We start from the raw sequence: 24,798 nt of genomic DNA, 5'->3' as shown, positions 1-24,798 counted from the left end.
GTGCTGGAGTCACTGTCTCTGGTGGCATTTAAAAACAGATTGCACATGGCACACAGAGCCATGGTTTAGTTGATGAAGTGATGTTAGGTTGGACGTGATGATTTCAAATGTCTTTCCCAACTTCATTGCCTCTGTGATTCGTTTTCATAATAGTCTCCATTGTTCCATGAGGGCCTGCAATGTCACAATGGACCTTTGGTTCCATGAGTCCCCACAGTGTAACAATGGATCTTTGGTTCCATGAGGTTCCTCAGTGTCACAATGGTCTCCTTGGATCCACAGTGTCACAATGGCCCCTTGGTCACAATGAACTTCTGCTTCCATGAGCTTTCATACTCTCAGCAATAATTCTGCAGTGCCACCATGGACCCTTTGTTCCATGAGGTTCTGTGCTATAACATGGTCACCTTGGTTCTGTGAGGCCCTGCAGTGTCACATTGGACTCCTTGTCTCTGTGAGGCCCCACAGTGTCACAATGCACCCATGGTTGCAGGAGGTTCCACAGTGTCACCATGGCCTCCTTGGATCTGCGGTGTCACAATGGCCCCTTGGTTCCATGAGGCCTTTCTCTGTCACAATGGACTTTTGGTTCCAGGAGGTTTCTCAGTGTCACAATGGTCTCCCTGGATCTGCCGTGTCACAGTGGACCATAAGTTCCATGTGGTCCCATTCTGTCAAAATGGATTTTGGTTCCATGAGCTCCCACAGTGTCAAAAGGCCCCTTTGTTCCTTGAGGTTCCATAGTGGAATATTTCACTCCTTAATTCTGTGAGGCCCAGTTGTCACCAAATCTCCAAAATATCAGAATAAGACTCCTTAACACTAATTTGATGATAAAAAGGACATCATTTTTTTCAGGCCTGAGGTCCAATGTGGGATAACTCCTAACGATACATGGATACATTATTCTATAAGTGTGTTGCGTATATTCAGTCATTACACATGTATTACAATTTACCCATTCCTATAAAACCCACCCCAAGCTCCCAATTCAATCCTTGTTTCTTCTGTCACTGCCCCCATGAGCCAGATGTCTTCTTCTTCTCTTCTGGCAGTCCCTGCAGGGAAAGCAGCCCCTGCATGCCTTGTTCCTCTGGTGAAAGTTCACAGGGACAGTAAAACTTGAATGAACCTTCGTTTCCATAAAGGCCTGCTGTGACACAAGTGGCCTCTTGGTTCCATGAGGCTTGGCACAATCAGAATGGGCCCTTTGTTTCATGGAGCACCACAGTATCAGAATGGTCCCCTTGGTTCCACATTATCCCCCAGTGTAACAATGGACCCTTTGTTCCATGAGGTTCTGCAGTGTCACCATGGACTCCTTGGTTCTGTCAGGCCCAGGTGTGTCACAATGGCCCCTTGGTTCCATAAAGCCTTTGTCTGTTACAATGGAATTTTGGTTCCAGGAGTTTCTGTGGTGTCACAATGGTCTCCACAGATCTGCACTATCACAGTGGACCATCAATGCCATCGAACTCTGCTGTGACCAAATGGATTTTGGTTCCATGCAGCCCCACAATGTCAAAATGGTCCCTTGGTTCCATGGGATTCTGCTGTGTCAAAATGGACCCTTTGTGCCATGAGGTTCCACAATGTCACAGTTGACTCCTTGGGTGTGAGGCCACATCGCCACCAAATCTACAAAATATCACAGTAAGACTCCTTAACGCTAATGTGGTCTTAAATAGGGCATCATTTATTCAGGCCTGAGGTCCAGCAGGGGAGAACATCAAACCTTATATAGACATGTGATGCCAAAAGCATGTTGCTCATATGCAGTTGCTACATGTGTATTAGAATTTACCCATTTCCAAGAAACCCAAACCAAGTTCCCAGTTTCAGTCCTTGTTTTTTCTATCACTGCAGCCTTGAGCCAGATGTCTTCTTCCCTTCCAAACATCCTTGCAGGGAAAGCAGCCCCTCAATTACCTTCGTTCTCTACTGAATTGCACAGGCACAGTAAAACTTGAATAAACGTTTTTGGTATTAAGGCCAAGGCTTTGTGTGTGCAGGCAGAGGCAGGCAGGAGGCAGAGCTGTCAGCAAAGGAAGGGGCCAGCGAGGTGGGGCAGCCGGGGGATGACGACAGCCTGCAGGGACAGAGGCGCAGGGCATGGACACCGTAGGACAGCCTGGGCTGCAGAGGGCACAGGGATGGGCAGCAGCTGAAAGGCCCTGACACAGCCAACTCCTGCAGCACTTGGGCCATGCAGGCTGGCCCTGGGCCTGAGGCCAGCAGGGGACAAGTGAGCCTTGCTGTGCTGGGGCCTCATTGCCTCCTTGTCCCTGCTCAGCAGCCTGGCAGGGGCCGCCCCATGGTGCTGCCCTTGGCATTGCACATGGCCAGAGCCCAGTGGGCTGGGAAGAGCCCTGAGCAATGAGGGAGGGACAGGATCTGCCTTGCCAGGGGCTGGGGCTCAGCCCTTGGCCCTTTGCATTCCTGAAACACATCCAGAGACACCTTTCCCTTGTTTGTCCCCACCTGTCATCACTGCCACAAGTGTTCTGCTCTAATTGGAAGCTGGGGACACTTTCTGAGTTGTGTTCTTTAGTGAAACCCATTAAAACTTCAAGAGACTTTGGAATTTGAATCTGACTTGGAGTTCTTGAGAAGTTTTCCTTCATCTCCCTCTCAGGGACTGATGTCCAGGGACTCAGCACCAAAGCCCTGAGAGGGTCATTAAAGTCCTTGTGCTGTGTCTGTGCTGATGAGCTGGGCTGGGCTCCTGGCACAAAGGCAGCTCCTGGCAACCAAGCAAAGCTTCATAAAGACATTTCTGCTGAGGAGCAGCTCCTCTCCCAGCCCAGCAGGGCAGAGGGCACTGCCTGCAGGCACTGAGGGGACAGGAGCCAGGCACAGACAGGCCAAAGGCAATCGGGACTGGGAAGACATTGAGCTGAGACTGCACTTGGGGAAACATCTTCATAGCCCTGGACATGGTGAGTGTGTGGGTGCAGGGCAATGTCCCCTGTGCTCCTGGAGGGATCTCCTGGAGCCAGCACAGCCCACAGCCTGGAGGATGTGTCAGGAGGACTCTCCCAGTTTCTCTGAGACAGAGGAGGAGGAGGAGGAGGAGGAGGAGGAGGAGGAGGAGGAGGAGGAGGAGGAGGAGGAGGAGGAGGAGGAGGAAGATGAGGATGTGCTGCAGAGCGGGGCTGCCCTGGGCACCGTCAGAGGGACAGGGCAGGACGGCTCCTGCTGCCAGGGACGGCTGCAGGGGCTGAAGCTGGGGCTGCAGCCAGGGCTGCCCAGGGCTGTCCTGCAGAGCAGCTCCTACAGCCCTCAGGGCTCTTGGCCAGCCCAGGCCATGTGCCACCTGCCAGGGACAGCTCTCAGCCTGCCTGGCAGCTCCCCATGGACTGTGGGGAGAAGTTGGAGGTGCAAGGAGACACCCCCATCAGGGCAGATTCCTCCTGCTGTGGAGATGGTGCTGCATGGCCAGGGCTGCTCTCAGCTTTCTCCTCATGGCAAGGCAAAGGGGCTGTCAGCTGTGTCTGTGTCACAGACACTCCTGCACTGTCCCACTGGCCATCAGCACATCTGCCTCCCATCTCCCTCACAAAGTGCCTCCTCTCCCTCCTGTGCCTACAGACAGCAGCAGCACCTTGGCTTGCAGCATCTCAGTTTGTGTGAGCTGCCCTTAAGGCCCTGCTGGCAGGGAGATGGCCCTGGGCAGTGCCCTGTGCTGGGAGGGGTGTGCAGGGCAGAGCTGAGCCCCCAGGGCTGGGCTGGGCTCTGGCAGCACAGTCAGGGATAAGGCTTGGATAGAGAGAAACAGTTCCCAGTAGGCACAACTGCAGGCAGCAGAGAGCCAAAGCAGCCTTGGATATCCCTCAAAGTTCAGCTGCACGAGGAAAGAGAGAAAGTTTTGGACAAAACGATTTTTAAACATGAGTCATCAAAAAGTCCACTTTATTTTCAAATATGTTTTAACTAAGGTCACCCTGAAATAGTGGGAGGTGTAATGAGCAATCAGCAACTGTGTGTGACCAGCAGGTCTGAATGCAGTGGGGCACAGGGAGCCCTGTTTTCTCTCTGGGCTTCCCAGTGTTCAGTCTGAGAGCAATGCTGAAGATGAGGCAGTAACTCAGCAGCAAAAAGCTTAAATAAAAAAAAAAAAAAAAAAAGAAAAATAAAAGTGAAATTTCCCCAAAGAAAATTTTCAGTGAATATGTAAGAAAATAGCATAGAAGTAACCCACAGGAACCTGTCCCAGCTTGTCAATGTTTTCTTTCAACAGTCCCCCATGCCCAGAGTGAAGAAATGTCCAACAGCAGCTCCATCAGCCACTTCCTCCTGCTGCCATTGGCAGACACGCGGCAGCTGCAGCTCCTGCACTTCTGCCTCTTCCTGGCCATCTCCCTGGCTGCCCTCCTGGCCAACGGCCTCATCATCAGCGCCGTAGCCTGCGGCCACCACCTGCACACCCCCATGTTCTTCTTCCTGCTCAACCTGGCCCTCACTGACCTGGGCTCCATCTGCACCACTGTCCCCAAAGCCATGCACAATTCCCTCTGGAACACCAGGCACATCTCCTATCCAGGATGTGTCACTGAGCTCTTTTTTTATCTGTTCTTCATCTCAGCAGAGTATTATGTCCTGACCATCATGAGCTACGACCGCTACGTGTCCATCTGCAAACCCCTGCACTACGGGACCCTCCTGGGCAGCAGAGCTTGTGCCCACATGGCAGCAGCTGCCTGGGCCAGTGGCTTTCTCACTGCTCTGCTGCACACGGCCAATACATTTTCCCTGCCCCTGTGCCATGGCAATGCCCTGGGCCAGTTCTTCTGTGAAATCCCACACATCCTCAAACTCTCCTGCTCCAAATCCTACCTCAGGAAATTCGGGGCTTCTGCTTTCACCACCTCCTTAGCATTTGGCTGTTTTGTGTTCATTGTTTTCTCCTATGTGCAGATCTTTAGGGTCGTTTTTAGGATCCCCTCTGAGCAGGGACGGCACAAAGCCTTTTCCACCTGCCTCCCTCACCTGGCTGTGCTCTCCCTGTTCCTCAGCACTGCAGTGTTTGCTCACCTGAAGCCCCCTTCCATCTCCTCCCCATCCCTGGATCTGGCAGTGTCAGTTCTGTACTCAGTGGTGCCTCCAGCCCTGAATCCCCTCATCTACAGCCTGCGGAACCAGGAGCTCAAGGATGGCCTGAGAAATTTTATCAATCTTCATTTTCAGAAGCAATAAATGCTCTCATTTCTTCTGCAGAGGCCTTAGAATGTAACTCTTCACAATCTCTTTTTAATTTTTTTCTTATTTGTCCATTTTTTATTTAGTAATTTTTTTCTACTGTTCTTGTGTTTCATACAAAATACTGAAACATTACTCATTGTATTTCTATATTATAATCTACATTTCTTTTGGAACACAAAGACTTGCATGAGGTCTCGTCCCTCTGTATTTAAATAAAAGCAAGTGCCTGCCCTGTCCTGTGTGTTCACGATTCTTCCTCAGCCCTTCTCTGTCTCTGCAGGGCAGTGCCTGTGAGCAGAGGTGGAGGGAAGAGACTCCCAGCACAGCAGCACAGCCAGGGACAATGGCCCTGGCTCTTCCCACATCTGCTCTTCCCAGCTCCACCCTCTCCTTGCCAACCCTTCTGTGGCTGTGAGACTGCAGTGCTCTGGCAGCTTGGTCCCTGTCCTGCTGCGTGTCCGTGCTGTGCCCACAGGCAGGGACAGGCCATGGGCACTGCTGGGACACAGCTGGGCTCCAGCACAGCAGCTCCATCAGCAAAGGGCATCTCCTGAGGGCAGGGCAGGAAGGCTTTGCTCTCCTCCAGAGCTGCTGTCAGCAATGTGCTCCAGGAATGCCCTGGCCAAGCAAAGCCCAGTGCCTGGGGCTGAGGGGCAGTGTGCAGGGGGCACACAGCAGTGTCCTGGCACAGCCAGAGCTCCTGGGATGGACCTGAGGGAGCAGCAGAGCAGGGCCTGGGCTGTGTCTTTGTTCTGGGCACAGAACACCTGGGAAGGTGCCCCAGGGCAATTGTCCCACACCAGCCCCTGCAAACTCCACACCCAGCACTGGCCTCTCCCCCAGCTGCAGGAGGTTGTTTGTCCCTGCAGGGAGGGACACCGAGTGACCAGGCCAGCAGGCCATGTTTTCCCTGTACTGAGGAGATTTCAGTAGTGCATCGTGTGTGTGGGGAGATGAACATGATTGGGCACAAACACCATCACCAGCACTCGGGGGTGGCACAGTTCTGGTGGCACAAAGAGTGCCTTGAGGCCACTACACTCTGGGAAACCACCTGAATTCATTACTGGGCTGTGGTTGGGACTGCATAGAGAGAAACATCCTGGGCAGGGAGGCTCCAGGAAGAAATGCTCAGGACAGCCATGGACTGCACAAAGAGACCACTGGAGTGATGGTCTGTGGAGAGAAATCAGAGCTGCCTCCCTTCTCAGCCACCCCGAGGACCTGGACAGGGCTGTACTGTGTTCTGGGCTCTGACCTGGAACTGAGGGATGTGGAAAAAGCCTTTGGTGTCAGGGCTGGTGACAAGGCTGGGTAGAGTCACTGTGAGTCCTCTCTCAAACACCTTGGAAAGGCCAGAGCCATCTCAGAGGGTCCTGGGCATTTGGGAAGGGCAGACGTGGAACCAGTCTGCAAACAGGGCAGGGAGGGGCACTGGGACAGTCACAGACTGGTCAGGCTCAGCAGGGAAGGGCAAGTGGCAAATCCTCCTGCAGCCATTCCAGGCACTGGCAGCACAAGGCAGGGATTGCAGAACCCCCGTGGGAGGGAAAAGAGGGGGATGTTGTGTGCCCAGACTTTAGCCAGGCCTGGGACATGGTCTGCTGTGCTCTCCTCAGAGCCAGACTGGAGAGAGCCGGGCTGCAGGAGAGGAACATGGGGTGGGTGGGAATTTGGCTGAACAATCAGGGTGAAATGTCATCCATGGCACAGAGTCCTCTTGGCAGCCACTGCCTGGTGACATTCCTCAGTGACCAGCCCTTGACCACCACTGTGGAACGTTTCTATTATCTCTACAATGGCATGAAATGCACTTTCAATTCCTTTGTGGATGCTGCCAAATGGCAGGGAGTCTGTGACCAAACTCATCAAATAATGGTGACTGCTAAATGCAATTGTGCAGGTGACTGAGTTGGGTAAATTTCTCTTGCTGTCAGGTGCCAACCAAGAAACAAGAAAAGGCAGAAAAAACTTATGCATCAGAAGAAAGGCAGTTCACTAGGGAAAAGAACCACACCCAACCGAAAAAAAACAAAACCCAACCAAAGAAGCCAAAGCGAAATCCACCCACAACAATGTAAAAACCCCAGAACCAACCAGAAAAAAGCAAAGGCCACAACGAGAGCCAAAGCAAATCCTCAGGAAATCTCTTGTCAGATGGAAATATTTAACCACCTTGTGGCAGGAAAGAATTCTTGCGTTGCAGATGCTGTTTTTTAAAGGAAAAAGTCATTACAAAAATTTAATCCTCTACCCCCCTTCCATCCCTGCTTCTCCCAGGTGATTGCTGATTGTGGTGTGACATGGAATGGAACATCCCTTGGGCCAGCCCAGCTGTCCCATCCCTGTTCCCTCAGGAACACTTGCCCACCCCAAGCCCATGGGTTGGAGGGGCTTGCAGACACGCCTCGTGGGGTGAGTACTGTGACAAGGACAGGAGAACAGAACAACATTTACACTTATCAAGGGCAGAGAACAGAAGAGCACAGCCTTGGAGAAACGCACAAAGGATGTAGCTGAGGCAAACAGTGCGTGCATAAAATGCAAGGAGAATGTCAGCTCAGCTCTGCAAGGCTGACAAAAGCAGAAGTTACAGAAAACAATAATATTGCCCTTCCTCAAAAGCGGGGATCAAGGAACAGTCACATAAAAGGAGAGTGGATGGTGAAGACAGACTCCAAAGAACCCTAGAAGGACTTGTGAGAAGGGGTACAATTATGGCAAATAAATTCCAAGTGGGCTTAGCTAATGAATACATCATCAGTGTGAGTGATAAAAGCTCTGTTTGCCTGGTGGCCAGTGCACTCGAGTAGATGAAGGATTGCCCAAGTGACCACCATGGTGTAATAAAGAATACCTGCTCTCAGATCCTCAAAACTGTGTTCAAAAGTTGCTATCCAGCAGATTTCAGTATCAGTGGTGTCCCTGACTCCATTATGCCCCTTGCACACTTTCACGAGGGCCCCTTGTTTCTACGAGGCCCTGCTGGATAACAATGGACCCTTGGTTCCATTTGGGTCTGTACTGTCAAAATGGCCTCCATGGTTCTGCACTGCCACAATGCTCTCCTTGGTGCCACGAGGCCTTGGTGTATTACAACAGCCCCTTGCTTCCATGAACTGCCATAGTGTCAGCACGGTCTCTTGGATCTGCAGTATCACCATGGACAGTTGGTTACAATGAATATTTGGTTCATGGGGCCCCACAGTGTCACCATGGCCCCTTGGTTCCCCGAGGTCTCGCTGTAGAACAATGGCCTCTCAGTTCCAGGAGGTTTTGTACTGTCAACAGTGCTCTCCTTGCTTCTACAGTGGCTGCTTGCTTCCATAAGGTTCCTCAGTGTCACAGTGGTCTCCTTGGTTCCATGAGGCTCTGCAATGTCCCAATATCCCATCGTTTCCATGAGCTTCTGTCCCATCAACCATGTCCTTTGCTCCAGTGAGGCCCCGCAATGGCACACTGGACCCTTGGTTCCATGAGGTTCCATAGTGTAACATGGTTGCCTTGATTCCAAGAGGTTCTGCTGGGTCACACTGGACCCTTGGTTCCATGAGCTTCCCTAGTGTAACTACGGTCTCCTGGGATCTGCATTGTCACAATGGACAATTGGTTGCATGGGAGCCTGCTGTGTCACAAGAGAGCCTTAGTTCCATGAGGTTCTGGACTGTCACAGTGGTCTCCCTGCTTCAACGAGGCCCTGGAGTGTCACAAGGGCTGCTTGGTTCTGGGAGCTTCCACAACGTCCAAATGGTCTCCTTGTTTCTGCAGTGTCATAGTGGACTCTTGGTTCCATGAGGTTCCTAAATGTCACAGGTCTCCTTGGTTCCATGTGGCCTGGCTGTGTCACAGTGATCTGGATTCCATAATTCCCTTCAGTGTCACAATGGAGCCTTGTTTCTGTGAGGCTCTGAACTGTCACAATTGTCTCCTTGGTTCCATCAGCCCCCGCTGTGTCACAAGGGTCCCCTTGGTGAAATCCCACACATCCTCAAGCTCTCCTGCTCACACTCCTACCTCAGGCAACTTGGGCTTCTTGTGCTAAGTGTTTTTCTATATTTTGGTTGTTTTGTGTTCATTGTTTTCTCCTATGTGCAGATCTTCAGGGCTGTGCTGAGGATCCCCTCTGAGCAGGGACGGCACAAAGCCTTTTCCTCCTGCCTCCCTCACCTGGCTGTGCTCTCCCTGTTCCTCAGCACAGGCACATTTGCCTACCTGAAGCCCCCTTCCATCTCCTCCCCATCCCTGGATCTGGCCCTGTCAGTTCTGTACTCAGTGGTGCCTCCAGCCCTGAATCCTCTCATCTACAGCCTGAGGAACCAGGAGCTCAAGGATGGCCTGATAAAAATTATCATGAATGCTGCTCAGAAACAATAAACTCTTCTTCTTCTGCATAGCTGTTTTTGTGTTAGATTCATGCTTACTTTGTGTCCTGTATTTTTTGCTGCTGACACAGTTGTTACACTATTGAGAATTTGTTTGCACAGAAGTCCTTGGCTGTACAATGTTTAATTCAGTGTTTGCCCTTCTAGCAAACCCAGAGACTGTATAAGCCAGGAGCTATACTACCCATGTGCTTACACAAAATAAAGAACTCTGTATTGCCATGCTCCCCTGACATCTTTCCTCTCTGACTTCTCTGGAGCTGCAGGGTCGGTGCCTCTGGGCAGAGCTGGGGTGAAAAGAGAACCCCAGTGCTCCTCACTGCCTGGCAGCCCCAGGGCTTCTGCTCCAGAGCCTCCCCATCCTTCTCTTCCATACTCCCCTTCAAAGCCCCTGGGCTGGTTTAAGGCCTCAGGGCTCTCTCACCTCAGCCCCAGTCCTGCTGTGTGACTGTCCAGGGACTGCAGGCAGGGACAGGCCGTGGGCACTGCAGGGACAGAGCTGGGCTCTGCAACAACATTTCCATCATGCAAGGGCATCTCCCCAGTGCAGGGCCTGAAAGCTTCAATCGCCTTCCCAGTTTGCTCTCATGGATGTTCCCAACACAGCACCCTGGAGAGGAGAGCAGCAGTGACCAGCACAAGTGTGGCAGTGTTCAGGGTGGGGCTGTCCCAGCAGTGCCCTGGCAAAGCCAGCGCCGCTCCCAGCAGTGGCCTCTCACCCCAGGGCACAGAGGTTGTTCTTCCCTCCCTGGAGGGACATCAAGTGACCGGGTCAGGAGTCTGTGTTTGCAGTGCAGGGACATTCCACAGCCCTGAACACCCTGTGTGTGTGTGAGGGGACATAAACCCAGTGACACAGACACCTGCAGCTGTTCCTGGAGTTTCCAGAGAGTAACATCCCCTGGGAACCCCTGGATGCAGGGCTGGGATGAGCTCCTGAGCACAGAGCTCACTCTGGGGCCCCATGGACCCAAAGGGCCATTGTGACCCTGCAGGGTCTCATGGAAGCAAGGGGCCATTGTGACACTGTGGGGCCTCATGGAACCAAGGCCCCATGGATGGTTTTGCTTCCCGGGGGCCTCCTGACAGGTCAGGCTGACCTTCAGACCCTGGAGAACTGGGACCTTGTGCTTTCCTTCCTATGGAGAAGAGCCATCCATTTTTCCAGGTGCCCACAGACAAAACATATACTTCCCCTGAAAAATTCCCTAAATGCAAGTGTTCTCCTACTCAAAAGCTGCCAGGACAGAGAGCTCTGGCTGGTCTTAGACTGTGGTGGTCTCATCTCAAGAAAGCCCTGAGGGAAGTATTTAAACAGGTTTGAACATCAGTGAGTCACTCATCATCTGCAAAATTCAGATGCTGTTCTGATTTTATGTGTCTTTGTTTCTCACTGTCTGAATAAAATAATTTTTTCAGATAAATAATATTCTTATAACTCTACCAGTGTTATCTGAAACAAAACACGTCCTCTACATATGGATGCAGGTCACCTGTATAAGCAAACACAGTAAAGAATGCAGCAGGAATGATTTGTCTCTGCTCCCATCTGTCCCATCTCCTCTGGAGCTGGAGGTGCAGCCGTGGTGCCCACAGCAGCCCTGGGGCTCTGTGCCCCATGGCCTCCCTGCTGGGCAGCCTCTGCCAGCTCCTGCACAGCCCGTGGCACCTGTGGGCCTGCACTGACAGCCCTGCCCCGGGCTCTGCCGGGCTCTGGGCCAGCACAGAGGCCGGGCAGGGCTGGCCATGGCCGGCAACAGGCCCTGAGCCCCGCAGGAGGATGGAGCTGGGCCACAGCCAAACTCAGCCCAGGCCAAAGCTGGGCTCAGCAGCCAGGGCTGGCAAGGGCTGGGGACAGAGGCTGGCGCTGACAAATGTCCTGGGCCCCCTCCCTGCTCTGTGCATGCCACCAAGGGCACAGAGCAGCCTCCTCTCTGGGCCACTTGCCTGTTTGCAATGCCTTCCCCAGGCGCTGGCCCTGCCCCACAAGGCCTGGGCTGAGTCGTGCCCCTGCCCGCTCAGCCAGGCTGACATGGACACTGCTGCTTTCTCTGGCAGGCTCTCTCAGGCCAGCCCAGCTCCCTGCAAGCTGTGCCAGCTGCCCTGAGCTCTGTGCAGCACCAAGGGCCTCTCCCCAGCACAGCCCAGCCGGCTCTGGCCCCACAGCTCTGCTCAGGCCAGGGGGCTCTGGGCAGTGGCCCCACGGCCTCAGCCCCTGCCAAGGGCACAGCAGCAGCTGCAGCTCAGAGAGGACTCAGCCCCAGCCATGGCCAAGCTGCTTGGCCAAGGCAAAAGGAGGCTCCCTGGGTGCCCTGCTCCCCTCTCCCTCAGCTCCTGACAGCTCTGCAGCCCCTCCTGCCATCCCATCTGCCCAGGCCAGCACAACAGCCCCGGCCTTGGGGCCCTCCAGAGCTGCTCCTGCTCCAGGCCCAGGGCCCATCCCAAAGCTGGGGCAGCCACAAAGCTGTGCCCATTTCTGTTCATTGCTGCTCTGATGAGGATGGATCCTCAGACACTTGGAGGTTGATGATGAATTTCACTCCTCCAGAGGCCTCTTCTTTCCTGAGGTCTTCAGTTGAGAAATTCAGTGGCAACGAGTAATTAACATTTGTTCAAAACACGCAAATAAAACAATCTCCTAGGAAAAATTTTAGTCTACAATTCTTCTGTGGTTAATTAGAAAGACTTCAGAAGCACATTCAAAGTGAATATACTATATTGAAAACAATATAGAAAAAATTGTTTTCTTTCTTTTCCTGTTTGTAGATTTGTAGGCAAAGATGATGCTATAATAGATATAAACACAATCAATGTGTTGTACCAGCCTGCTCTGCCTGGAGTGCAGTTAAAACAGCTTGGAGAATGTTCTATTTGCAAAGTTTTCAGTGATGGATGGGGAAAGGGAGTTCATGCTGCTTTTGGTGTTGAGGAAATGCTGAAAGCAGCCTGACTCATTTTAACTCCTCCTGTCCTTGCTGGCATGAGGAGCCCCTCAGCCTTCCCTGCTCCGGGCTGGACAAGCCCAGCTCCCTCAGCCTCTCCTCACAGCCAAAGGGCTCCAGCCCCACCTTGGAGGCCCTTCCCTCACCCTGCTCCAGCTGCCAGACATCTTTCCTGCCCTGGGCAACCCAAACCAGGCCCCAGTGACCTGGATAATCCACGGCCTTGATGTCCTGGTCACACAGCCCTGGCCCCTTGTCCCCGTGTCAGGCTCTGGGGTTGATTTGTGGAACATCCTTGGGGGAGGCTGTGGCTCCAGGTGGAGCAGGGGGATCCCGGGGGACAGGGGACCCTGCTGGGCATGAACAGCATTGGACTTGTCTGGGGCAACTGTGAGGGGGGACTGGGGCAGAGTGACCAACGCAGTGACCTCACACAGCCCTGCTGGGATGTCACACAGCCCCTCCTGTGATGTCACAGCCTGCTCTGTGATGTCAGACCTCTGCCCTGTGATGTCACAGTCAGCTCTATGATGTCACTGGGACAGCCTGTGATGCTCAATCACCTTGCACTGGGATGGGGTGCTGGGGTGTTACTGGTTTGTACTGGGGTCTATTGGGAAATGGAGCAGGGGTGTGTTTGTGCCCCCTGCTGGCTGGGAGGACCTGGTGGCCGATTGTGAGTTATGCTGGCTTATACTGGTTTATACTGGGATGTGGTCCTGGGGGTGACTGGGTTGTAGTGGTTTATACTGGGTTATACAGGGATATTCTGGATTTTACTGGGTTAAACTGGAGTGTACTGGGTTATACTGGGAGGGGGCTTGGGGATGCTTGGCACTTCACTAGGAGCAACTTCTGGGGATGCTGGCCTTAATGATTTATACTGGGATGGGGCTTGGGATCTACTGGGAGGGACTTCAGGTTGTGCTGAGCTTACTGCTTTATACTGGGAGCTGCTGCCATGGGCTCACGGGCTCAGAGGTGACTCCCAGTGCTTACTGGTTTATACTGGTGTCTTCCCAGTCCACACCTGGGAACACTGGTAGGCACTTGTGACCGGGTTGGACCTCAAGGCCGAGCTGGCCTTCACCAGGGCCCTGCTGAGCTGCAGCTTCTCCAACTTCTCAGCCTGGCAACACTGCCTGGGGCTGCTGATGCCCACCAGGAACTACAGCAAGGACACTGCCCCCTGGAAGGCTGAAGCAAGGTGAGGGATTCCCCAGAAAAACTCCAACAATTTTTCCAGATCCCCCAAATTTTCCAGCCCCTCCCTCGCCTAAAGTGGGAGCTGGTGGGTTCTGTTGGGTTGAATGGGCAGACCTGGTTTCCCTAAATCCCCAATGACTTTAATGGGCACACCTGAACTCCTGGATACCTGGCTGTACCCACTGAGATATTGGGGTTTCCCCTGCTGCCCCCCTGAGATTTTGGGGTGCCTCCTTTGCCCAGCCCAGAGCTGGAGCTGCTGCAGAATACCATCTTCACCAACCCCATGCACCAAAGCACCTGGCTGTACCTGCCCTGCATCCTCTCCCGTGGTAACTCAGGGCTCCCTCCTAGCCCTGATGTCCTCACCTGGAGTTTTGGGGTACCCCTGAATGTTGGAGTGCCCCCCAACAGCCCTGCAGCTGCCAAGGGTCCCCTGTGTCCACAATGACAGGGAGGACGGTGGCCATCATCTTCTCCTGGCCTGTCAGGGTGAGTCAGGGCACTTGGGTGCCCCAAAAATAACCTGGATATCCCCAAAAATTATCTGGGTACATCTGGATACTGCCCAAAATCACCTGGATCCCCCCCCAGCGATCACCTGGATACACCAGGCTATCCCCAAAAATCACCTGGGTGGACCCCCAGAAATCACCTGGATACACCTGGGTACCCATTGGACACCTGGATTACCAAAACCCCTGGGGCCCCCAGAACCAGTTTCTCCAACATCCTCATTGCTTTGATTGGGTAGACCTGGTGCCTTTAAACCCCATTGCCTTTGAAGGGTAGACCTGCTGACCCTAAATTCTTACTGATTTCAATGGCTTACACCTGGAGTCTTGTTTATCTCCATTTATATCTACAAATCCCTCCCACTGGTCCCACTTTTGCTTCAGTGCTGCCACTGTCCCCCCTTAGCCCTTCCCAGTGCTCCCAGTTTAAACAGTAACTCTTCCCAATCAAGCCCTATCAATGGGTACACCTGGTGTCCCTCAATCCCTATTGACTTCATTGGAGCAGACCTGGTGTCCTTCAATCCCTGGTGATTTCAGTGGGCAGAGCTGATGTCCCAACATTTTTGGTGCCAAAATTCCCAATTTTGGGCTCAGAATTCCCAGACTTTGAGATGAAAATGGAAATTTTAGGGTTTACCTGGAGGCACAGCTCCAGTATGGATCACAGGTGAGGGATCAGTAATTTAGGATTGGCCTCCAGGACATCCAGAGCATCAGCACTGCAATCCTGAAGTGGAAATTCCCAGAATTCAGCCCAACATTTCCCCCACATTTACCCATTTTAGGACCAAATTTCACCAAAATCCCCATTGGTTTTAATGGATAGACCTGGTGTCCTTAAATCCATATTGACTAATTGGCAGCTTTAATGTCCAAATAATGCCTATTGGGATATTATTATTACAAAAGACAGGGCAATTGAGAGATATTGTAAAAGATGGTTTAATGCCACATGGCATCAGTCTCATAGAAAGGTGAGATATTAAAGGTGTTATCTGCAAAGCCATAATATCAGAACCTGCCTAATTCTTAGTTACAATGTCTTATGTTAGGTTTTCAGCCAATCAAATACTCCTACAAAGTTTGCTAGCATCTTTTTTACACCAATCATTAATTGCTTTGCTTCTCATGGCTTAGCCACAATGTGTCATTTTACAACAAGTCATAAAACACTTCATAAACTTACATTGATGGATCTCAAGCTTCTGGCTAAGTTTGTAACAGGTTCTATTGCTAAACTTTAACATTTTTTACTATCTCACTTAACATACTGCTTTGCTTACATAATGCATATTTCTGTTTCCTTAAAACATATTTCTACTTAAACTAAAAACTTCTATTCTTGTTTCATGTCTATTTTTCTTTTCATGCTCTTATTGTCCAAGCCTTCTCCAAGGTTTTAGGCTAAACCTTGTATCCATCTCAATCTCTGAGCCTGTATGCACAAGGCCCTGAGAGCTCTCCGTGCCTGCATTTCCCACACCACCTGTCATCTCTGCCTCCAATTTCCTGCTCTCACTGCAACCTGGGGACACTTTCTCAGCCGTGTCCCTCAGTGAGACCCATGAACGGCATCAGAAACTTTGGAGTTTGATTCTGACTGAATTCTTCAGAGGTTTCCTAGCAAACAACAGTTCTGCCTTGATTTCCCTCTGGTCTGGTCCTGTTCATTCAGTAGTTTTTCAACTCCAATTCTAGAGAAATATGACAATGACCTTCTTAGAAATATCCATTCCAATTTTCAAGGGTGTATTTTATTAATGTTCTCTTTAGGGCAGAGGTGATTGCAGCATTCTGTGATTGATATTTATGAGAAATGGAATTGTAAAGGATTCTCAAAGCCTGACTGAAAGCTCACACAGTCTTGTACATCTGGATGCAAACTCTGAGATAAGGTGTGCTGACTCAGAATGGCCCTGGAATAGAGAAGACACTGCTGAGAGAGAGATTGAACTAGAAAGAAGTTTCAAACCATGGCCTTGCACAAAAACCAGATGTTTTGGAGAATTAGAACTGTGAAAAATGCCTTGGAGCAAAACCACGTGGGGTACAATAATGAGTGGTTGGTGTTAGAAGTATTAGCACCATTGTGTAGCAAAAGGTGATAGGCTGAAAAACATTAATAAGGTATAGTAAACAGGAAATAATTTGGCTTTGGATGGAATGGCATGAAGTTTTACATCTCTTATGTTTCACCCTTCAAGGAGTCTAATAAAGGATTGAAACATTTTTAAAAATATGCCTCTCAGTCGCCGCATCTCTGTAGAGCTGGGATTTTTCAACAGTGCTGAATCCCTGGACATCAGTCCCTGAGAAGGAGCTGAAGGAAAACTTCTCAAGAACTCAGATTCAAACTCCAAAGTTTCTTGAAGTTTTAATGGGTCTCATCCAGGTTCCAGTTAGAGCAGAGCACTGGAGGCACTGATGGCAGATGGGGACAAACAAGGGAAAGATGTCTCTGATGCTGAGCAAACCTGGATGTGTTTCAGGAATGCAAAGGAACAAGGGCTGAGCCCCAGCCCCTGGCAAGGCAGATCCTGTCCCTCCCTCATTGCTCAGGGCTCTTCCCGGCCCACTGGGCTCTGGCCATGTGCAATGCCAAGGGCAGCACCATGGGGCGGCCCCTGCCAGGCTGCTGAGCAGGGACAAGGAGGCAATGAGGCCCCAGCACAGCAAGGCTCACTTGTCCCCTGCTGGCCTCAGGCCCAGGGCCAGCCTGCATGGCCCAAGTGCTGCAGGAGTTGGCTGTGTCAGGGCCTTTCAGCTGCTGCCCATCCCTGTGCCCTCTGCAGCCCAGGCTGTCCTACGGTGTCCATGCCCTGCGCCTCTGTCCCTGCAGGCTGTCGTCATCCCCCGGCTGCCCCACCTCGCTGGCCCCTTCCTTTGCTGACAGCTCTGCCTCCTTCCTGCCTCTGCCTGGACACACAAAGCCTTGGCCTTTATACCAAAAGGTTTAATTCCATTTTTACTGTGACTGTGAACTTCTAGCTTGATAAAAATGTTTGCGGGGACTGCTTTCTCTGAAAGGATTTTTGGAAGACAATAAGACCACATCTGGCTCAAGGGTGCAGTGATAGATAAAACAAGGACCGAATCTAGCTGACAGCTCTGCCTCCTGCCTGCCTCTGCCTGCACACACAAAGCCTTGGGCTGCTCCAGACTCCTTCTGGGGGACATGTTGCACCACAGCCCTGCCCTGGGAGAGAAATTCCTTTCTCCTGGGGTTCCCTCTGGACCACCCCATCTGCTCTTGGCATTAATTCTTTCTTTCTCTGGCTGTTTTCCATTATGTCAAAAGGGTCCACCATCTCTGAAACCACCCTTCAATCTCTCCCAGGGCTCTCCTCCACTGTCCTTCATCTCCACTCCCTGAGCACAGAGCTTCTTTGTCCCTATACAGTGCTCATGTGCTGAGGCCATGGGCGCCTGGACAAGAAGGACGGTTCTTTTCCATAGGAATCAAACCAGAGAACTCCAGGGTTTTGAGGGCAGATGAGTAACACTCACCAGAGGCCAAGGCAAGTCAGACCTGTCTGTCCTTGAAGCTTTTGTCTGAAAGCAACTTTTGGATATTTGTGGAGTTTTGGAGGTGGAATTCCATTTCAGCTGTGGGTCCTTGGATTGGAATTACAGTTCTTCTTCATGGCAAGTGTTTCAAAGGCAGATGAGAGCTGGGCCTCAGGAAGCCAAAGGAACTTAGACATTTCTTGCAGCTTTTGTCTTGGAGCTATCCTTAGATATAAGGAGTTTTGGAGGCAGATTCCCAATTTAGGCCATGGACGCCTGGACATGAAAGATGTTTTTTCCGTGGGAACAAAAGCATGGCCTCTCACTGTTTTAAAGGCAGATGCAAGGTGGCTCCTAAGAGACCATGGCCAGCCAGAGTTGCCTGTCCTGGCAGGTTTCATATGGGAGCCATCCAAGAATATAATCAAATTTGGAGGAGGTATCCCAATTTTGGCCATTGGGCACCTGGAGGAGAAGGAAAGTTCTTTCCCACAGGAAGAAAAGCATGAAACTCAGAGGCTTCAGGGGCAAATGAGAAGCAACCCTCAACATGGCAAGGTCAACTGGAACAGTTAGGCCGTCCCCAGGAGACCAAGCCAGCCAGACCTGTTCCATGTTTTTGTATCCTTGGGGCCCTGCAGCATCACAATTCTCCCTTGGTTCCATAATCCCCAGAGTATCACAACAGATCTTTGTGTCCATGAGGCCCAACAGTATCACAATGGTCTCCTTGGCTCTGCAGTGGCACAAGTGGTCCCTTGCTTCCATGAGGCCTTGCAGTGTCAAAATGGTTTCCTTGGTGCCATGGGACTGCACAATGCTGGAATGTCCCCTTGGTTCCACAACACCTCGCTGTGTCACACTGGCCCCTTGCTTCTATGGAGACCCATAGTGTCACAATGGCCCCTTGCTTCCATGGAGACCCATAGTGTCAGAATGGTCTCCAGGATTCCATGAGGCCTCACAGTGTCACAATGGTCTCTTTTGATTCCACAATGTCAAAATGGCACCTTGGTTCCATGAAGCCCTGAAGTACAGAATGGTGCCTTGATTCCATTGGGCCTCTCTCTGTTACATGAATTCTTAGTTCCATGGAACCCTATACTGTCACAATGGCCCCTTGGTTCCATGGTGCCACACAGTGTCACAATGTCCCCTTGGTTCCATGGTGCCACACAGTGTCACAATGGTCTCCTTGGTTCTACAAGGCCCCAGAGTGTCACAATGGCCACTTGGTTCCGTGAGGCCCTGCCATGTCACAATGGTCTCATGGGTTCCACAAGGTCCTGCAGTTCACAAGGGCCCTTTGGTGTCACAATGTGTAACAATGGTATCCTTGTCACAGACTCAGAATGTCCCCATGGTCTCCTGGAGCCCCACAGTGTCACTACAATCCCCTTGATTCCATGAGGCCCTGACGTGCTACAATGACCCCTTGGTTATACAAGGCCTGGCAGTGTCACAATGGCCCCTTGGTTCCAGTGGGTCTTGAAGTGCCATAATGGTCTCCATGGTTCCCTGAGGCCCCACAATGTCACAATGGACTTTTCGTTCTATGACCTTTAGTAAACAATCTCCTTGCTTCCACAGTGTCACACTGGACCCTTTGTTCCATGAGGTGCCTGGCCTCCCATGGCCCCTCATGGTCCCTCACAGCCCCTCATGACCCCTCATGGCCCCTCACGGCCCCTCACGGCCCCTCATGGCTCCTCCCAAAGGAGAAGGGGTCGGGCCCTGCTTGTTCCCCTTTTATTTTGGTCCCTTCACAGCAATGAGTCAAGAAAGGCTGAAATGGAGCCTTTCCCCAGCGTTTCCCTCGGGGTTCATTGCAGGCTGAAGCTCTGTGCTGGCGCTGCCCCAGCACCAACATCCCTGCAGCCCCCAAGGCCTTTGCTGTCCCCCCGTGTCCATTCCCTGTCCCCGAGTCCCGCCCAGCTCTGGCAGCAGCAGCAGCCGCAGCGCAGTGGGCGCCGGCCCGGCCCAGCCGGGGCTCCCGGGCAGGAGCAGCAGCAGCGCCGGCCCCTTCCCACCTGCTCCTGCCTCGGCTTCCAAGGCCTTTGTCCAGGGCAATTCTGGAGTACAGCAACAATCACCCACACCCAGCCCTGATTCCTCAGGGCCCGCCTGTGCTGCCCTGACCCAGCCTGCAGAGAAAGAAAGGGTCGGGTCCCAGCGCTGCTTTCAGCCCTGTTTTACTCACCCTGAGCTGACAGCAGGAGGCTGTTGTTGCCTTTGCCTTGAGAAATGTAGATCATGCCTGCTCTTGCCCCTCTTCTGCTTGCCACTTGAATTTAATCCATAAAACGGAAAGTGCCTCTTTTAATTCATGCTATCCACAGTGCTTTCATGACAGTGAAGTCAGTATTTTTGTTCCAAGCATAAAGATCAGCAGAAACTGGAATACCTACCAGCCCCTGAGCACTCAGTCAAGGGGAATTAAAGCCACACAGGCCACGTTTGCAGTGCCCAAAAATAGCCCTGTTACTGGCGCTGTTGAACCGACAGAAGCCATCACAGAAATTGCCTCTGTGGTGTGGAATTAAATTAAAAAATCCACGAGGGGAACAGAAACCAGAAGTCTCCGACTAGCTCCATTGTGTCTTCCCAGCAGCAGGAAATGGAGATGCCCAGAGGTATTTCCAGCTGCTGCTGATGCCAGTGGGAGCCCAGGCTGCTGCCCAGCCCCAGCGGGATCCTGAGCCCAGCCCGGGCAGCTCCCGCAGTGTCGGGAGCTCAGCGCACGCGGGGCCAGGCCCAGAGCCCCGGGCACGGCCGCCCATTGCGGGGCAGCGGCGCAGGCGGAATGTCCTGAGCCCAAACCTCCTGCTCCTGCCACACAGCGCCCAGCCTTCTCCCCCTGCTCCTCCTCTCCCAGCACGGCACAAATTCCAGCTCCCAGGAGGCTTCCCCACACAGGCCTCAGGCTCCTCTTTCAGCCTGAGTGTCCCTGCAGAGGAACACGGCATCTTTCAGGCACTTCCACAAGCTCAGGCTTCTCATGGGGAATCTGGGATGCAAGTAGCCTTGCTATAAAGGACAAAAGCAGAGGGAACGAATTGGAAATTTTTAGGAAAAACAATTACCGTTCTTAAAGATGAAGTTCATTCCCTGCATTTCTCCTTTTCAGGTTCTTTCAGTCATCTCCTCAGAGAGGTCCAGCTTGTTCTGGTGCTTCTCATGAACTGATGGTACTATTGATTTACACCAGTGCAAGAGATGTAAAATCAGCTAAACTGAACACAGAAACCAACTCCCTCTGTCAGCCCATTTTCATGTTCTAGATCACTGTCAAGAAGTCCATCGGGGTGTTGGAATGATTATCACACAACTCTCCCCTTCTGGCTGCAGGCTCTGGAGATTCTTTCCCTGCATTCAGTCAGGGTTGCATTCCCTAACAATTCCTGGTACCACCTCCTGTTTTCTTAGGTTAGAAGAGTAACAATGAAAACCTTACCCATGGCACAACTCCCCAGCCCACAAGGAAAAGAAAGGACAAGTTGTTAAGTTCTCTAAACATTTATCCTGCTTTGCTGCCAAAATCGTGCTGCACTCACAGTGTGGAAAGCCAAGAGAAGCTGCAGTTGGTGGAACATCTTGTGACAGGAGCTGCACCTCGTTCTCCAGGAAAGGTTCTTGGAAAGAGAAAACATCTCTGTGGAGAAGATTCTCGAGAAGAAGAAGAGCTTTCCAGAAGTGAAATGAAAATGGAAAGAAACAACCCAAGATGTTCACATATACTATTAATTCCTTTCCTTATATGCTTCCTTTTTCTGTGTTGCACTGGTTCTACATCACAGTCATTCCAAACTGATCTTATCTTGAACACCTAGGACTTAGCAAGTTTCATGCACTCTACAGTATCATTAGCTACACACAGTTTGCCTTTTCCCTCTTTGGCTTTGAAAGCAATGCTGGAGACACCAAAAACCTGCAAATGCAAGATTTTAGAGCATAGTGCTTTGGTCGGCTATGGGATCTAGAGACAGGGCATGTGCTCTCACAGTATTTCACCCTCAGCAGTGACAATACACAGCAGCAACAAAGGTGATTCCTAGGATATTGTGCAGGGCTCAAGGCTCTGTGTCTTGACTTAATATGGCAAAATTCACCTGTTTTGACAGGTTCAGGATCCAAACTAGTTTGCTTTTCTAGCTGTGTCGATGAACAGCCGGACAAATAAAGTAGCCAGCAGTTTATTTGTGGAGAGGGCCTTTGTTCCAGGTTGAAAGGGCTGGTTTGGCAGGGAGGAGGCAGGCAGCTGAAAGCTGAGCTGCTATATCAGACTGGCATCCTAACTGGGCAAAAATAGCAGTTTGATCCTTTTATTTTAATCCTCCTTTCGGCAGTCTCCAATTTTCACTCAGAACTGAACAAGAAAATAGGAACAGCCGCTGCCCACCCCGAGCGGCCGGAGAGCAGCGCTGCCCCGCAAGGGCTGCATGTCTCGCTCCTCATGTGCTGCTCTGCCCTCCCACGGGGCTGGCTCTGCCTGGCGCTGGCAGGCTCCTCCTTCGGCACTTTGCTCTGCTCCAGGGGAAAGTGCGGACAGCGCTTTGCTTGCTTGTGAGGAACAGACTGCAGCGCGGGGCGAGCGGGCGGGATAGCGCCCGGGGCATGCGAGCACGAGGGACAAGTTTCAAGATTGCCAGAAATAGAAGAGCGAATCTACTGAGGAAGAAGCTAAACAAGAGGGTGTTTTTGGCGTGAGTGTGAGAGGAAGAAGCGGAGAGGCCCGTGCTGCCCCTAGGGGAGCGGGGCTCGGCTGTGGGGCACGAGGGGCAGAACTGGGAAAGGACACACGGGGAACGAACACACGGGGAAGAAACACATGGGGAATGGACACACGGATACGTGGATAAACGCTCCTGGCTCTTTGGCAGCGGCAGAAGAGCAGCGATTCCAGAGACCCTCTGCTTCCCTTCTCTTGTTCCTCATCTCCCTTTCCCGCTGTCCCACATCCTCTCCCGCTTTTTGTTTCTGCTCTACCCCTGCCACCTCCCACCTCCCCGGCGTCCCTCTTCTTATTCCGGGCCGGGCCATGCTCCTGGCCCCAGGCGGGGCTGCCCCAGCCCCGTCCCCGCCCCGGCCGTCCCGCCGCGGTCTCGCCTCCGCCCGGCTCTGCCCGTACTGGCGGTACCGCTGCTGGGCGGGCATCAGTGCCTGGGGCTGGGGCGGCATCGCCTCCCTCTGGCTCCGCCTGGCCCGGCCCGGCCCCGGCCCCGGCTCCTCCCGGGGCCCGCGGAGGACACACAGGGCACTGCCGCTCCCGCCGCCTCCGCTGCGGCTGCCCCGGCCTGAGCTCCGCCGCTGTCCCGCTCCACAGAGCGAACGCCTGGGGCCTCCCGGCCCGGGCGGCTGAGGGGCGCTCGGGGGCCGTTCCTGGCCCCGGGCCGAGCGCTGACAGCCGCGTCTCGCCGGCAGGGAAGGCGCAGGTGGGACTGAAGGAGCGGTACCGGCTGGGTTCGCTGCTGGGGCTTCGGCAGCGTCTGGGCGGCGACGCGGCTCTCGGACGGCGCCCGGGGAGCGGCGGGGCCGGCGGGGGCACAGGAGGAGGAGGAGGAGGAGGAGGGCGCAGGAGAAGGAGGATGGGGCTCGGCAGGGTGGGCGGGGAGCTCAGCCCGCTGCTGCCCTTGGCTTGCAGGTGGCCATCAAAAGGGTGCCACGGAATCGCGTCCGGCACTGGGGCGAGCTGGTGAGTGAACGGAACCAGCGGGAGAAGCCGGGACGGGATGAGCCGAGGGCCAGCAGAGTGGAAGCCTCCAGGACCCTCGAGGGACAGCGGGCGTGGGGCCAGCTGAGCGCCCCGGGCTGCATGAGGGCTTCCTGACCCCTGGCACAGCATCAGCCCCGCTGACGGCATCGTGGTCCTCCAGCAGCCCGACGGCACCAGGGCACCTCTGGAGATCGTGCTGCTGGACAAGGTGTCCACCGGCTTCCCTGGTGTCCTCCAGCTACTGGAGTTGCTTGAGCTCCCCAACAACATCGTGATGGTGCTGGAGCGCCCGGAGCAGTGTCAGGACCTGCAGCATTTCATTCGGACACGGGGGCTCCTGTCCGAGGAGGTGATGCGGGAGCTGTTCCGGCAGGTGCTGGAGGCCGTGTGGCACTGCACCAGCTGCGGGGTCCTGCACAGGGACATCAAGCCACAGAATGTCCTGGCTGACCTGGCCACCGGGCAGGCAAAACTGATGGACTTTGGCTGTGGCACCTGCCTGCAGGACACAGCCTACACTCACTTTGCAGGTGAGCCCACGCAGGGCTGTGCTCCCAGTCCCAGCATCTCCTGGCCCAACATCTCAGGGCCCAGCCTGGTGTGGCAGTGGGGATTCTCCCTTTTGCTGCCAGTCATGGCACTGAGCCTTCAATTGAGTTGTTGTGAGCAGGGCTGAGTGGGGGTCCGGCTTCCAGCCTTGCTGGCAGCCTTTGCCAGCCACTCTGCCCAGGACTGGGGCTGGGCCACCCAGCCTGACAGAAACACCCATGGGGGGGGAGTAGCAGAGAGGGGGGGCCAGAACCTGCACACCAGCCGGTTTGCTGTGCAGGTGAGAAAGGGCTTGGACTGCTGAGCTCGCCTTGTTTGCCGTGGCCTCATAATGTTTTTTGGGCCATGCAGACAGGAAGGATGAGAGCATGGATTTTCCCCTCCATTGAGTGGGTTTTACCTTGTCATGGTCAGGCCTTGCCAGGGCTTCCGCTGCCCTCTTCCAACACCAGTGGCTTCTTTTCCAACCCCATGTTTGTCCACAAGTCCCAGGTGCTGCCCAGAGGACAGCGGGTCACACCCTGTGCCACTGGGGCAGCCCCCACATGCCCAGGGATGCTGGGGCCAGGCTCTGGGAGCAGCAGCATCCCCCTGATGAACTCCATCTGTATTCCATAGGAACACTGTCCTACAGCCCCCCAGAATGGACTCACTTTGGCTGGTACTATGGCAAGCCAGCTACCATCTGGTCCCTGGGCATCCTGCTGCACCAGATGGTCTGTGGGGAGCACCCTTTCAGGAGGGGCCAGAACATCAGCTGGGACCATCAGCTCTCACTG

General features: G+C 53.1%; 1 protein-coding gene across 1 annotated transcript; it reads left to right on the top strand.

Annotated features, from left to right (window-relative positions):
- Positions 1 to 4,263: 4,263 nt before the first annotated feature.
- On the top strand, positions 4,264 to 5,265 carry LOC148217421 (olfactory receptor 14J1-like). Its single transcript, XM_088158656.1, has one exon. It carries the CDS (start codon positions 4,264 to 4,266, stop codon positions 5,194 to 5,196), a length of 933 nt encoding a protein of 310 aa, XP_088014782.1. The 3' UTR covers positions 5,197 to 5,265.
- Positions 5,266 to 24,798: the final 19,533 nt, after the last annotated feature.

The sequence above is a fragment of the Sturnus vulgaris genome, unplaced genomic scaffold (genome assembly GCF_052056855.1).
Source record: "Sturnus vulgaris isolate bStuVul1 unplaced genomic scaffold, bStuVul1.hap1 Scaffold_84, whole genome shotgun sequence".
NCBI classification, from domain to species: domain Eukaryota; kingdom Metazoa; phylum Chordata; class Aves; order Passeriformes; family Sturnidae; genus Sturnus; species Sturnus vulgaris.
Note: the sequence above shows the minus strand (reverse complement) of the source record. Positions and strands in the feature narration are given on the sequence as shown.

Bases quoted from the DNA above. Each gene is read 5' to 3' on its own strand.
- LOC148217421 (XM_088158656.1), top strand. From the start codon at position 4,264: ATGTCCAACAGCAGCTCCATCAGCCACTTCCTCCTGCTGCCATTGGCA.